We start from the raw sequence: 14,231 nt of genomic DNA on the forward strand, positions 1-14,231 counted from the left end.
AGAAAACAGTCATTGTCAGCCGCGACTCCAAGCCGGGGTTGTTAACCGGAATTGACAAACCATACTATGAACGAGCGTATCCTGAAACAGCAGTTGTTTATGGAATATACCCGTTAAATAAGAAACCTGATATCGGAAAACTAGCGCCGATGAAACAGTCAACGGGGATAAATTGTGTAGCAGAACGAGTAATAGAGCATTTTACAAATGCGTGTCGAGGAAACAAATTGACTGATTTACGACGTAGCAAAATCAACCAGTGGGAACTAACCGTAAAAGAGCGTGGAGCAACCATCAGCGACATAGCGAGATTAGAAACATCGCTGAGATTTCCAATAACCGTTACAACGATAACCGGTGAAGTATTACACGAATCAAAGTACAAATCAAAGGGAGCCCCAATCAAAATTATCGATCATAACGAACACGCATGGACGCCCGCGATCACAATATTTCCACGGGATAGAACAGTAAAGTATATCCCCGAAGAATTCCTGGGAGAAGAATTCTCCCGGGATGGTTTTCTCGCGGAGAGGAAACTATTTGATGCTATTGCCTACTTGTGTAAAAACGATCCTGTATCAGTGTGGTTACTTCGCAGCGCTGAAAACGATGCGGATACCTTTGATCAGTTTGTAAGGCCAAATGGTGAATTATATCGCACTGAAGCATTTCACAACAAGATGAAAAAAACCGCCATGGAATTTGAGGAGCATGATGAACAACTGCTAACAAATTGTTTTACGATTCCATCGGTTGTAGCTCATGTTGCAGCAAGGAAAAATGCGTGGAGACCAACGCGCAAGGAATTTCTGCCGGATGTACAATCCAGTTGTTTGGAGTATTATCACGGTGGATTATGGAACACTGAATACAACCGCGACGCTATGATCTCGGTTGATATGGTTGCCTGTTATCCAGCGAGTTTTCTCGGGTATGGATCCGCCGCCGAGTACTTTAGACGATTTGGACACCCCAGTCATGAAATGACTCGTGTTGCTATTAATGGACCACTGCCTGATTTTGATTTAACCGGATTCGCTCGCATAGTATCATTTGAATTCGCGGCAGGACTCCATCGCTGTTGCTATATTTGGATCGGTAGACACATGGCTGAAAAGAAGTGGCTGCCAATAGCGCTGCTACGGTATATGATTGATTGTAGCATGCTAGTTTCGTTGATTGTCAGTGACGCGATTATATCATACCGAGCGCAGACTGAAGTCTGGTTACCAGAACCGGAGCGTCTAGATAGCATAATTGACGAGTCCAGAAAAAACATTGATGCCGACGAGGAATATATCATCGAATGGTCCAGGAGGATATTCAACCAACGAAACCGCGAGGCAAAAGATCTCGGTAGAAGAATAATTGGTAAGTTCACACAAGGTGGAAAAAACCACGACTACAAACGATATTGCTCACGGCTGATTATAGATGACGCAGAATATGATTTCGTAATCAAGGACGCAGTGGCCAAAAATAGATACGTGAACTGCAAAACAGCTTTCTTGTCCAATGGAACAAAGTTGGGCACAGTTGTTACTTACAGCGATGGAGACAGCCCGGCATATCCACATTTGAGGGCGTCTATGCTGGGTTACGCCGCTATCAATTTATTCTCGATGATAAATAGATTCCCCGATACCGCGGTTAGAGTAGCCGTTGATTCGTTTTATATAGACGTAGCGTATAAGGGAAACGTAGCCGAGTTTACTAGTCCGGACGAGAGTTGGGGTACATGGAGAATTAAAAATGAAATACGACGCGATTATTCCCCGTCAGCAGATGTCACCGTTGAGAACAACTACTTACGCGGTGATAAATTGTCAGAATGGTCTAATGCACCATCGTGTTCTGATCCAATTTGTAGACACAAGACGGTTTATTTAAGCGGCTGTGGCGGGTCAGGAAAGACGACTCGGGCAATTGAATTATTTCGAACGCGGGCAAGTATAATCGTGCTTACACCGACCCATAGACTAGCGCGAGAGATAAAACAACGAAATGTTGACGCCGTTACTTATCACAGCTTTTTTCGATACAGCGGCGGTGAGTGGACTCCTGATCGAATGGGTGAAAAATTTATTCCCGACATTATCATCTGGGATGAGATATGTACTGTTTCGTTAGATACTTTACAAATGTTTCTTGAGTGGTTGCTGCGCGCGAATACAGCAGTAATCATGTGTGGCGACCATGGCCAACCACCACCATTTGTCGGCGAGGGTCCACATGATTGGTTAAAGGGTTTTGTGGACTATTATGAAGAAACCGATACTGATTACCGAGCACTTGATGAACAACTGCGCGAGGTTAAAAAACTAATCAGATTACAGCCGGATAGAATTCAATGTGAAATAATCCGCGAGGTGATTCCGGAAACGCCGTTAAATGAATTCTGGGAAACATGGAGACCAAACGATTTAATTGTAGCGAGCAGAAAGATAGTCAGAGACACACTTCAGCGGAGGTTGTTTGCGTTGCATAAGGAAAAGTTTCCAATGCGTCCAGTGCCGTTATGTTATAGACCCGCGGATACACGGCGGCAGAACATTGAAGTTGAAATTCCAGCCCCGACAGCGTCGGGGACAAAAAAACAAATTCTCGTGCTGAATGATATTGTGCTCGTTGATATCAGCGTCGTCGAGGACGCGCTACGTGCTGATAAATCCCCGTGGACGCTAGGATACGCAACAACAATACATTCCTCGCAGGGACTAACCATCACGGACACAATTGTTTGGATAGTTGATAATCGCATCGAATGGTCAAATCTAGTCTATCTTGCAGTGTCCAGAGTACGAAGGATAAATCAGCTTCGAAGAATTGTTGTTGACGGAGCCGGTGACGGAGTCGCCAACGACAACGACATCATCGATGCAAGCGTCATTGATAGAAAACTCTCGGGTTACCGCCAACAGGATAAAAAAAAACAGCGGCGTTTTGATATTGATGCCGAATTAATAATCTCGCTACGACAACAACAGAATAATCACTGCGCGAGTTGCAATTGTATAATGAGTTGGCGTTATTCGGATAAAGACACTCGCCAATTTACCGTGGATAGGATCGATAACAGTCTCGGTCATGTCAAAAACAATGTGAGGTTGACCTGTCTTGAGTGCAATAGACGCAACGGCGCTAGTTAAGACCACGCGGGGGTAATTGAGTATCGTCAGGTATCACTTGTAGTTGCTCGCGTGTAAATCCGCGCTGAGGAGCAGTTGAATCCAGTCTGTAGATCGGTGGTCTACCAGTTGATCGTGTTATCGTTGATATGTTATGTGTGGTAACACTCCAAATAGGATCAGTAGCTCTTTTTTTACCGCCTTCAAGCTCTCCTGGTTCATATAGATATCTAACAGTGACATCGCCGAGAATCGGCTTGGAAACGCTATTTATTTTTAATTTTCCGGGTATATACTCGTATTTAATCGCGTCGCTGGGCTTCATGTTGATTACTCGGGTAATCTCGTTATTTAACGCTGCAATTACACCTGGCAACCTTTTAACCCATTCACGAGATCGTTTTTCCTGGATGAATTCCTTCGCGTATTGATATCCAAATAACCGTTCAGCGACAGTCCGATTGAATCGTTCAACAATTGCCTGATCACGATGTAGCGCAGTATGACCTCGTCGTATCGCGACGCTATGATGTTTCAGCGTTGATAAAACAGCGCCGCGAAATTCACTACCGGGATCAACTTGTAATAGATTTGGCCAGCGCAGAGGACCTCTTCGATAAATCCGCTCAAACGCATCGGCTACTTCAGTTGCTGACTTTGTTTTCAACGGTTCCGCTTGTTTGTATCGACTCGCAACATCAACTACGGTTAACGCGTATTTGTAACCGTTGTCATGCGGCAGAAATAGTATATCAGCCTGATGAACTTCATTAGGTACGCTGACATCAAAGCGCGAGAAGTTGATTTGTTTAGGCGGTGGTAGATAGATTTGCCATATAGCCTGTTTGGATAACCAATTAGCCGCAGTGGCCTTTGTTACCTTTGCAGCGCTTGCAAGCTTACCAATTGCGGCCTTCCCCTTCCAGTATCCTCTCGGAGAATAATAGATGGATTCCATGTTGTTATTATAAACGCTATCGTTTTCAATTACCAGCGCCAGAAGCTCCGCTTCCAATCATTAATTTACCTTTCATAGCCGATTTTACCAACCATGAGGCCAATTTTTCTTTGAAGGATTTATCAGGAATAGCATTTAGCGCGTGAATTAATTTTACGTCCGCGATATGACGCTGTTGCAGATCGCTACTTTTGTAAGCAACATCATGAGCATGACACGCCTTATCGATAGCGTTTATTGGGTACTCACCGGGTTTGGGTTGATTTTGATCATCGAGTCTAATATCTAATCGTGTTCCGGGGCCACAGTAGTTATATCCTGGGAGGTGTTTTTCTCCTGGATACTTTGCCCACGGTGTTCCGGGGAGTTTTGATAACCTGGCTGCAATATCACCTCCTCGCTTTTTTTTAAAACATCCCCGGGTTTAATAGAAATAAATCTAAATTTCTTTGTACCGCATTGTACACACTTGCCAGTAAGGGCCGATCTGTTATTTCTTGTTGTAGCGGTTGTCATATCATTTGTGCCAGTACGTACTCTACACTTCACACAATATAGATCCATAATTTATGTATAGAGATATGAATATAATTGATTTTTCGGCGACTAAAACAAGAGAACCAGTTAAGCATGTTGCAGCGTTACCAAACTCGATCCGGATGATTATCATCGGACCATCTGGATCCGGCAAGACGCAATTGTTACTCAATTTAATAATGAGATGGATGAAGTGGGATAAGTTGTATTTGGTTGCTCCTAGCGTAGATGATCAACGATGCTACGAGGTGTTGAAAGATTTCAACGAGAATGCATCAGCGATCGCTAAAAAAAATGTTATTGAGTTTATTACGGATATCAATGATGCACCGGGTATTGATGATATTGATGGCGACGTTAACAATCTAGTCGTGTACGATGATGTTATGTTAGACAATCAAAAAAACCCAGCTAGGATATTTTCCAGAGGCAGGCATAAAAACACTGACGTGATATATGTCACTCAACGATACACTCAGATTCCAAAAGTAATTAGAGACAACTGTAATATTCTTGCTGTGTTCAACGGCGTTGATACACACACGCTACGAAATATTTGGCAGACATGGTGCGGCGGTGACATGGACTTTAATGTTTTTCGAAACTTTTTTAGTCATGCTCAGTCGACCCCACATGGATTCGTAACGATAAATTTACATGATCCTCGGACACGATATCGTATCGGACTTGACCAAATATTCGGTTAGTTGTAAATAATTTTCATTGTAAATAACCACTTAGCAGCAGGGGGGGGGGCGATGACATCGACGCGGTCGTCGATGTGCTTACCGGACGCTGACGACGCTGGGGATCGACGCGCAGAAGGTGTTAATTAAACCAAATGACGACGCGACGATCCCCCAACGACGTCGTCGTTTTTTTTTTACCAGGCGCTGACGACACTAGATCGTTGAGTGCAGAAAGTAATAATTAAGCAAAATAACGATTGGACAAAATGTCCGATTCGCCCCCCCTGCTGCTAAATCTAGTTGTGATCGTGTTACGCTTGAACGGAATACGAGAGCGAATTGATCGAAACCTAGTGCAAGGTATTAATTGAGCACAATTTAAACTCGGCATTGTTGTGCAATCGCACCCAACGATGCCGCTCGGAGATGTACTTTCACACGAACAGCACAAACCAAAAACGTTTCCTCGACGAAAAATCGTCGCAAGCGCAGTTGTTGACGTTTGGGCGATATATCTTGCGATTTGTCAAACATTGCACAGTACAACAACAAAAGGTAACTGATGAAAGTAATTGATATTTTTTTTAGTAAGTACGAGTTTAGTATACCTGCTGCAGATAAAACAGGAAAGACTATAACTAAAGCGTTAAGAGATATTATTATCAACACAACAGAAAACATAAAGTATGGACTGAACACGGAGCGGAATTTTTAAATAGGCAATTAGAGCAATTACTAGGACAAAATAACATCATCAAGTGCGTCACTGGAAATAAAGAAAAAAGTGCTACTGTGGAGAGATTTAACCGCAGATTAAAAGGAACGATCTATAATCAACTCACAGCTAAAACACTAACATGTATATTGATGATCTGCTAAAGATTGTGTCGGTTTACAATAACACCAAACATAACATTCTTGGAATGTCGCCCTACGAAGCAGTCTATAATCCAATACTGGTGAATGAGATTCTGTACCGAAGACACAAGTTTAACACAGGAAATAGAGTAAGAATTTCGTTAGTAATGAAAACATTCGATAAAGGATTTACTCTAAATTGGTCACAGGAAGTATATGTTGTAGATCAAATTTTAACAACAATACCTGTCACGTATAAACTAGAAGATATAGCCCGGGATAATAATCCAGGAGAAGAAATTCCTGGAAGTTTCTACGAACAGGAGCTGCAGCGGACAGAGCAGGATATATTCATAATCGAGCGAGTAATAACAAGAAAAGGTAAGCAAAGTCTGGTTAAATGGATAGGTTATAGTGACAGTTTTAACAAATGGATACCAACTAGTGAAATAAAAAATCTTTAATCGCTAGTGATCTAGTCACAGTAAAACGTTTGTATTTCTAAAAGACAGATTTACATTGCACTGGTCTGCACAAAGATATTAAATGTTGTTTTCGTGTTGTTGCTAGATGCGTCATCAGGTTAAAAATCATAAGAAACAGAAAATTAAATTTTATATTTTTTTTGACGACCATAAACTTCTAGCTCTCCAAAATTCATGAACGGTTTTAACATCTCCCAGAATATCTGATGCTCAGAGATAGTAAATTTAAACTTTTGAAACTTTTAGCAAGATTATATTTTACACTGCACCGTGATTTTGCTGCAACATAAAATTGTTCATCTTGAGGTACTATACCTGGTTTATCAGCAAATGTATCCTCGATGACAGGAAATAGATACGTTTCTAGGTCGAATTTGATACTTCTAGCAATATCGAGATGCCTTACATCTTAACTGTTAACAGCTTTTGGACTGTTAGCATATTCTTCCAATCCTAATGTAATTCACAATCGGAGTGTTTGTTCTCTGCAGTATCACGATCGAGATCAGAGTAAAGACCTAACAACCTTTTCATAAGGGACATCATTAATGTAATAAAATGTCAGATGAAATAAGGATCATCGTCAGAGCTACAATCTTAAATATGAACCTCTTAGTCGACGCTGTCAAGATATTTATGAACAATGAAAAAACAGAAGAATAAAGTATGTGAATATGCTAGTTAAATATGATCCTTAATAGGAGGTATTAACGTTTTTGGAGTCGATACACCACAAGATATATATATATATATATATATATATATATATATATATATATATATATATATATATATATATATATATATATATATATATATATATATATATATATATGTGTGTGTGTGTGTGTGTGTGTGTGTGTGTGTGTGCGTGTGTGTGTGTGTGTACAAGATACATCCGCATTCGATCATCACAAACAACAATGAATTTATTGTTTTATAAAAATCATTATCCTTGGATCAAGAGCTTTAACAGGTTCGGCTGAGGTCAGTAGAACAAGTATAAAAAAGAAATATTTCTGTTTCAAATGCTTGCAAGGCTGTAAGACTCAGCAAGTGCTTCATCAATATCTCGAAATATTACTCTGACGTACAACGTACAACGTACATATATGCCTGGCGGAGATGAAAAGATATTACAATTTATAAATTGAAGACACAAGATGAAAGTGCCGTTTGTTATTTACGCAGATTTTGAGTTTATTTTACTTCCAGCGCTAGCAGTAGAAAATAACCCTGATAAATCTTTGACAAGAAAAATTCAAGCACACACTCCTTGTGGAATAACATATGAAGTTTTCTATGCTGTTGATAAAAGTTTATCAAAATCAATAAAACTGTATCGTGGAGTAAGTCCTACTGTCTGGCTTCTGAAATACCTTATCAACAAGATTGAGTTTATCCTGATGTTACTCGCTAAGACAAAAAAGATGGAACCGCTGAAAAAAACAAGAAGCTAATTTTGCTGCAGCAGAAACGTGTCATATTTGTGAGCAGGCGCTTTCGCCTCAAGATCGCGTAAAAAATTACTGTCATATAACTTGTAAGTATCACGAACCAGCACATGACAAATGTAATTTACAATATACCGCACCAGATTGTGTGCATGTTGTCTTTCACAATTTTCGTGGTCATGATTCTCATATCATCGTTGAGGCGTTCGGTATTAAGGATACAATACACCGTATGAAAATTAACAAAAACAAAAAAAGTGTATTCCGAACAAAACGAAAAAATACATGTCAGTGACACCTGGCAAGTTAAAATTTATTGATAGTTTGCAGTTTATGGCAACATTGTGGAATGAGCTTGTAAAAGACTGCGGTAAGTTTGATAATTTAACTAAGCATTTCGGTGACAAATCAAACTTGTTACCAAGCAAAGGATTTTTTCATTATGAGTATCTTGAAGACAGGGACAGATTTGATGAAGCAAGTTTACCTGAGAAAGATGCGTTTTATTCTCTGTTAAATCTTGAGCGTGTCAGTGATGATGATTATGCTTATGCTAAATTGATATGGGATTCGTTCGGCTGCAAAAACGTGTTGTTTCTCACAGTTATGTTTGGAACATTTCAGAGAAGTCAGCGCTGAAAACTACGGACTTGACCCAATTTGGTACTATTCTGCCCCGCGACTAAGGTGGGATGCATTACCAAAACAGTTAAATAAAACTAGAACTGTTGACAGATCCGGACAAGTTCTATTTCATCGAGCGGGGAATCAGAGGCAGAATAAGTGTTATATAAAATAAATATGCGAAAGCTAATAATAAATATCTACCTAACTATGATAGTACAGAGCCATCACGTTTTATAACCTATCTCGATAGCAATAATCTTTAGGAATATTTCCTCCCTTTGTCTATGCCGTATGGTGGTTCCAGATGAATAAGTTAAAAACATGTTTTTTGATGAAACTGATAAAATTATAACGGACAATATGAGTTATTTTGTTGAACTTGATCTTGACTATCCTGTCGAGCTTTATGATAAGCATAATGATTATCCAGTTTGTCCAGAGTCAATGTTGATTCATTAGTTTATTACCTGATGAGCAGAGAAATTATTCGCAGAGTAGCAATTCTTTTGTTCATAAACTTGTTCTTAATCTACTTGACAAACGGTGATACATTTTACACTAGACAAAGCTTAAACAAGCAGTTGATCATGGTCTTGTACTAAGACAAGTTCGTCGTGTTTTAAAACTTAATCAATCACGTTGGATGAAATAATATATCGACGTTAATAATAGCGGAAGAGCAGTTGCAAAAGCAGAATTTGGGAAAAACATTTTCAAACTAACGAACAACAGTGTCGTTGGTAAAACCATGGAAAATATAAGAAAGCGAGTTAATTCTGATATCGTTAATAATTTGGAAAGTCCTAATAAACGTGTTGCATCTGATGGTTTTGTTAGTAATGAAAATATTTAATGAAAATCTGATAGCCATTCATAAAAGAAAGACAAACTTGAAGTTGAACAAGCCAGTTTATGTCGATATGGTAGTACATGAGATATCAAAGAAGTTAATGTACTGTTTCAACTAAGATTTTGTTAAAGTTGAGTGGCTTGGTGCAGAATTGTTATTTACAGACATTGACTCGCTATTGTACAAGATAGAATCTAATGATGTTTGTCAAGAGTTTTACTATAGCCTATACTTATTTGACCCTTTCGATTATAAAAAAAAACATAACGATTTAACGGAGACAATAAAAAAAATTATAGGAAAATTTAAAGATGAAACAAATTTTGTTCCTATCGTTCAGTTTATCGGATTACGATGTAAAATGTACTTTTAAAACTGTCAGATAATAAAGTTAATAAAAACGAGGAAAATGCATCAAAATAAATGTCGGTAAGATGTTAGGATTTGATAATTATAAGGCTGCGCTACACGGATTTTCCGGTTATGTTGAGATAATGGCAATAAGATCAAATCGTCATAACATTGAGACTAATGTTATCATCAAATCTGGTCTGTGTAATTTTGATGACAAGCGATATTGTTCTGATGGCATTAAGAAACATTGTTCATACATCTCTGAAAACTGTTGAATACGGTACGGTGTAGTTGTTTGCCAGGAATCAAATTATTATTATTATGAGGTGCTAATGGGTTTCGTAGTTTGTGCATGTCAATGTATAGTACGAGTCTACTTTTATTTATTTACTTTTATTTTCAACACATATGAGTGGTTCGGCATCTCAGTGTTCAGGACAGTACCAATGCACACTACTGTCCAGATATATAGGGATCATTTCGTTTGTAGAAACTTTGAGTGGTGCCGACATGTTTTAGTACAAGATTGTAAACTGCAAAGAAATGATTGTATTACTTAATTTGCTTTTTCTTTCTTCTTCACTAGTTCTTTAAATAATTTTGCAAAATTAAATTAATGGCTGTGCTCAAGAGACACTGCTTTCTGTTTTTTCCCCTTCAAAATATGAGCATTTTAAAAAAATTATTCAAATAGAAGAAGAAATTTAAAATTGCAAAAATATAATTGACCAAGATCTCTAAAATAATACTGTCTGGTTTATTTTAGGTATTGTATGAAGATATAAGATGTTCGATAGCAGTTATACAATAGTCAAAACCGACGACAACCGAAATCGTTTAATACTATAGGACAGCAAAATATCAAATTCGGAATGTGACGCTTGATATTTTCATGCTAAGATTAATACATTTTAGTTCTTGTCATATTTTAAAGGAATTGTTTCAAACACGTACTTACCGCTACAGTCGAAGACCGTATATTTTCATACAAGTACTTACCGCCAAGGTCGAGGATCATATATTTTATATTTTTCTTAAATAGTCCTATTTGATCTGAATCCTTATCATGAAATGCGCCATCTTTACTTCCCGCCTTACAGTAAATAGATGCGACCTCTGGCTCCAAAGCGATGGTCAAATTGTCATTTTCTATTCCAGCCTATAATAAAATATATGATGGGTATTACATGGAAAATAATTTAATGAGAATGCATATAAAATATAGTCATTACCTGGAGTGTTTTATTTTTGTACGTTCATCCTACGCTTGCGCTTATTTCATAGATTTTTCTCTAAGTATTTAATGAAGGCTCATCATTGGATTATATGCAATACAACGTGACTCATGATACTTTTTCTTTTGGAGGTCCATTATTTTTATTATTATTATTATTATTATTATTATTATTATTATGTTTTGCTGAGCAGTTTCCCTTGCTGTTGGCATCCAGGTTCACAATATCCAGATATACAGAGGATAGTTTCTTTTCCTGCGTTAATACTGAATATATTATGTCGCGTGGTACCAAACAAGTGATATTTCAGCGAGTGGTGATGCCACGAGTTACATTATATCCTTTTTGGTACCATACGATGAAATATATCCGGTTTTAACGTAGAAAAAGAAAAATTTTCTTTTCTTATATACCAAACTTGCTCCAGAATCGAAATTTAGAAGATTGAACTCATTCTTCGGCATAACACGCTAAACCCCACCCCCTTTACGTAAATTAACGTCAATTTTGTAGGTTGATCATGAAAATATAAGTGACTTAAAAAAGCAGTAGGACTAGGTTTACCTAATCTGTCTCAATAAATTAAGCTTTTGTCCTTTTGTAAAGTATTTGACCCCATCTGAAAACAAGTCCGATTCAGCAATGCATCAAAGCGGGTTAAGGTTGTTTTTCAAGGAAGTAAGGGAAACTAACCCAGAGAGACGCGAACGGCGTCTGGCCAGATTTCTCTACCAAAAGATTAATATCCATGTCTGAAATGTAAGGCAGTTTCTATTTATTTGTTGTAGCTCACAAAGTACTCGTTTTTATTGCTGGAGGTACAACGTTTGTAGGCGCACACAATCAAGTGTCGCATGGCATGATGGGAAATCTTATTTTTCACGTGTGAAAATTTAAGGATATGTTTTAAAAATGTGAAAATATAGGAAAAAAAATAGGAAAATTATTTCGCCAAGAAGTCTGTATGTTTTACACTTAAGTATATAATAAACAGATCATTGTCTTTTGGAAACCTTAAAAAAGAAAAATATAGTTTTTAAACTTCAACATGCACAACAGCTCTTCTCGTATAGCTGATAAGGCTGCTAGAGGAGTGTAAATGATGATAAAAAATGAAGCTCCTCACAGCCAAATTAATCTCACTTCTACTTTACAGGCCGTAGCCGTTCGTATGTCGTTAAGTGCAATTCTTTAACTTTCTTCAATGTACATCCCTCCAAGCACCCCGCTCTATCGATGTAATTTAGAACACTGTCTTGATGAGTTGCCGGCGCCTTTTGTTTTGCTTGGCGACTTTAAAGTTGAGACTGTAGAGATACCAACAAGAGAGGGATGGAAAAAAGAACCTGTTTCAAAACACACTCATTGCCTTTTGAATGTTAAGTTGTATACCTGTATCCTGACAAATTATCCAGTTCGTCCTTAGATTTGACTATCTGCAGTTTATCCCGTTTACTTGACTTCTCTTTGGAAGTTGGTTACCACCTATGAGGTACTGACCACTTTCAGATATATTTAAAAAGCAGAATTACCAAGCCTTAAGGGCTCGAGGAGAGATAGAAATTGAACAAGTCAGATTGGGAAACGTTTCAATCCCTCTGCGGGTGAAATTTGACGAGTGATTATTTTGACAACGTAGTGGGGTCCTTTATCCCTATTACCAAAAATACCCAAAGATCTGGCTCACGATACAATAACAAAATCTTCAGTGATTCCTCAACGCGTCAACCATCCATGGTTTGATGATGCACGCAAAGACGTCATAAGGAAATGGAGAAAGATCCTTCAACATATCAATACCATCTGAAAATAAATTGCGTTTATACCATTTTAAAGGTCCTCGTTCCACAAGACAAAATTTCCATCAGCAATGGGTATACAACATCCTTGACATAATTTTCAACAACAATAGGCTATAACATCCTCGACATTTCCATCCGTTATAAGTATAAAACATCCTGAACATAATTTCCATCAGAAATTAGTATACAAATTCCTTGACATAAGTGCCATCAGAAATGGGCATATAACATCCGTGACATAGTTTCCATCAGCAATAGGTATACAACATCCGTGACATAGTTTCCATCAGCAATATGTATACAAAATCCTTGACATAGTTTCCATCAGCAACAGGTATACAACATCCTTGACATAATATCCATCAGCAATAGGTATACAACATCCGTGACATAGTTTCCATCAGCAATAGGTATACAAAATCCTTGACATAATATCCATCAGCAATAGGTATACAACATCCGTGACATAGTTTCCATCAGCAATATGTATACAACATCCTTGACATAGTTTCCATCAGCAACAGGTATACAACATCCTTGACTTAATATCCATCAGCAATAGGTATACAACATCCGTAACATAGTTTCCATCAGCAATATGTATACAACATCCTTGACATAGTTTCCATCAGCAACACAGGTATACAACATCCTTAACATAATATCCATCAGCAATAGGTATACAACATCCGTGACATAGTTTCCATCAGCAATAGGTATACAAAATCCTTGACATAATATCCATCAGCAATAGGTATACAACATCCGTGACATAGTTACCATCAGCAATAGGTATACAATATCCTTGACATAATATCCATCTACAATAGGTATACAACATCCGTGAAATAGTTTCCATCAACAATATGTATACAACATCCTAGACATAATTTCCGTCAGCAATAGGTATACAACATCCGTGACATAGTTTCCATCAGCAATAGGTATACAACATCCACGATATAATATCCATCAGCAATATGTATACAACATCCGTGACATAGTTTCCATCAGCAACAGGTATACAACATCCTTGACATAATTTCCATCAGCAATAGGTATACAACATCCACGATATAATATCCATCAGCAATAGGTATACAACATCCGTGACACAGTTTCCATGAACAATATGTATACAACATCCTAGACATAATTTCCATCAGCAATAGGTATACAACATCCGTGACATAGTTTCCATCAACAATAGGTATACAACATCCTCGACATAATTTCCATCAGCAATAGGTA

The 14,231-nt window shown here is 38.0% G+C and overlaps 1 protein-coding gene across 1 annotated transcript in view; it reads right to left on the reverse strand.

Annotated features, from left to right (window-relative positions):
• Positions 1–14,231, reverse strand: part of LOC149794956 (heat shock 70 kDa protein 12A-like) — a 102,911-nt gene that overhangs the window by 39,053 nt on the left and 49,627 nt on the right. The window contains exon 6 of the mRNA XM_089964619.1: positions 10,943–11,102. Coding sequence (XP_089820745.1) covers positions 10,943–11,102 — 160 coding nt within the window. The remainder of the gene's footprint in view (positions 1–10,942; positions 11,103–14,231) is intronic.

The sequence above is a fragment of the Sinohyriopsis cumingii genome, chromosome 7, assembly GCF_028554795.1.
Source record: "Sinohyriopsis cumingii isolate HCF-2022 chromosome 7, ASM2855479v2, whole genome shotgun sequence".
NCBI lineage: Eukaryota > Metazoa > Mollusca > Bivalvia > Unionida > Unionidae > Sinohyriopsis > Sinohyriopsis cumingii.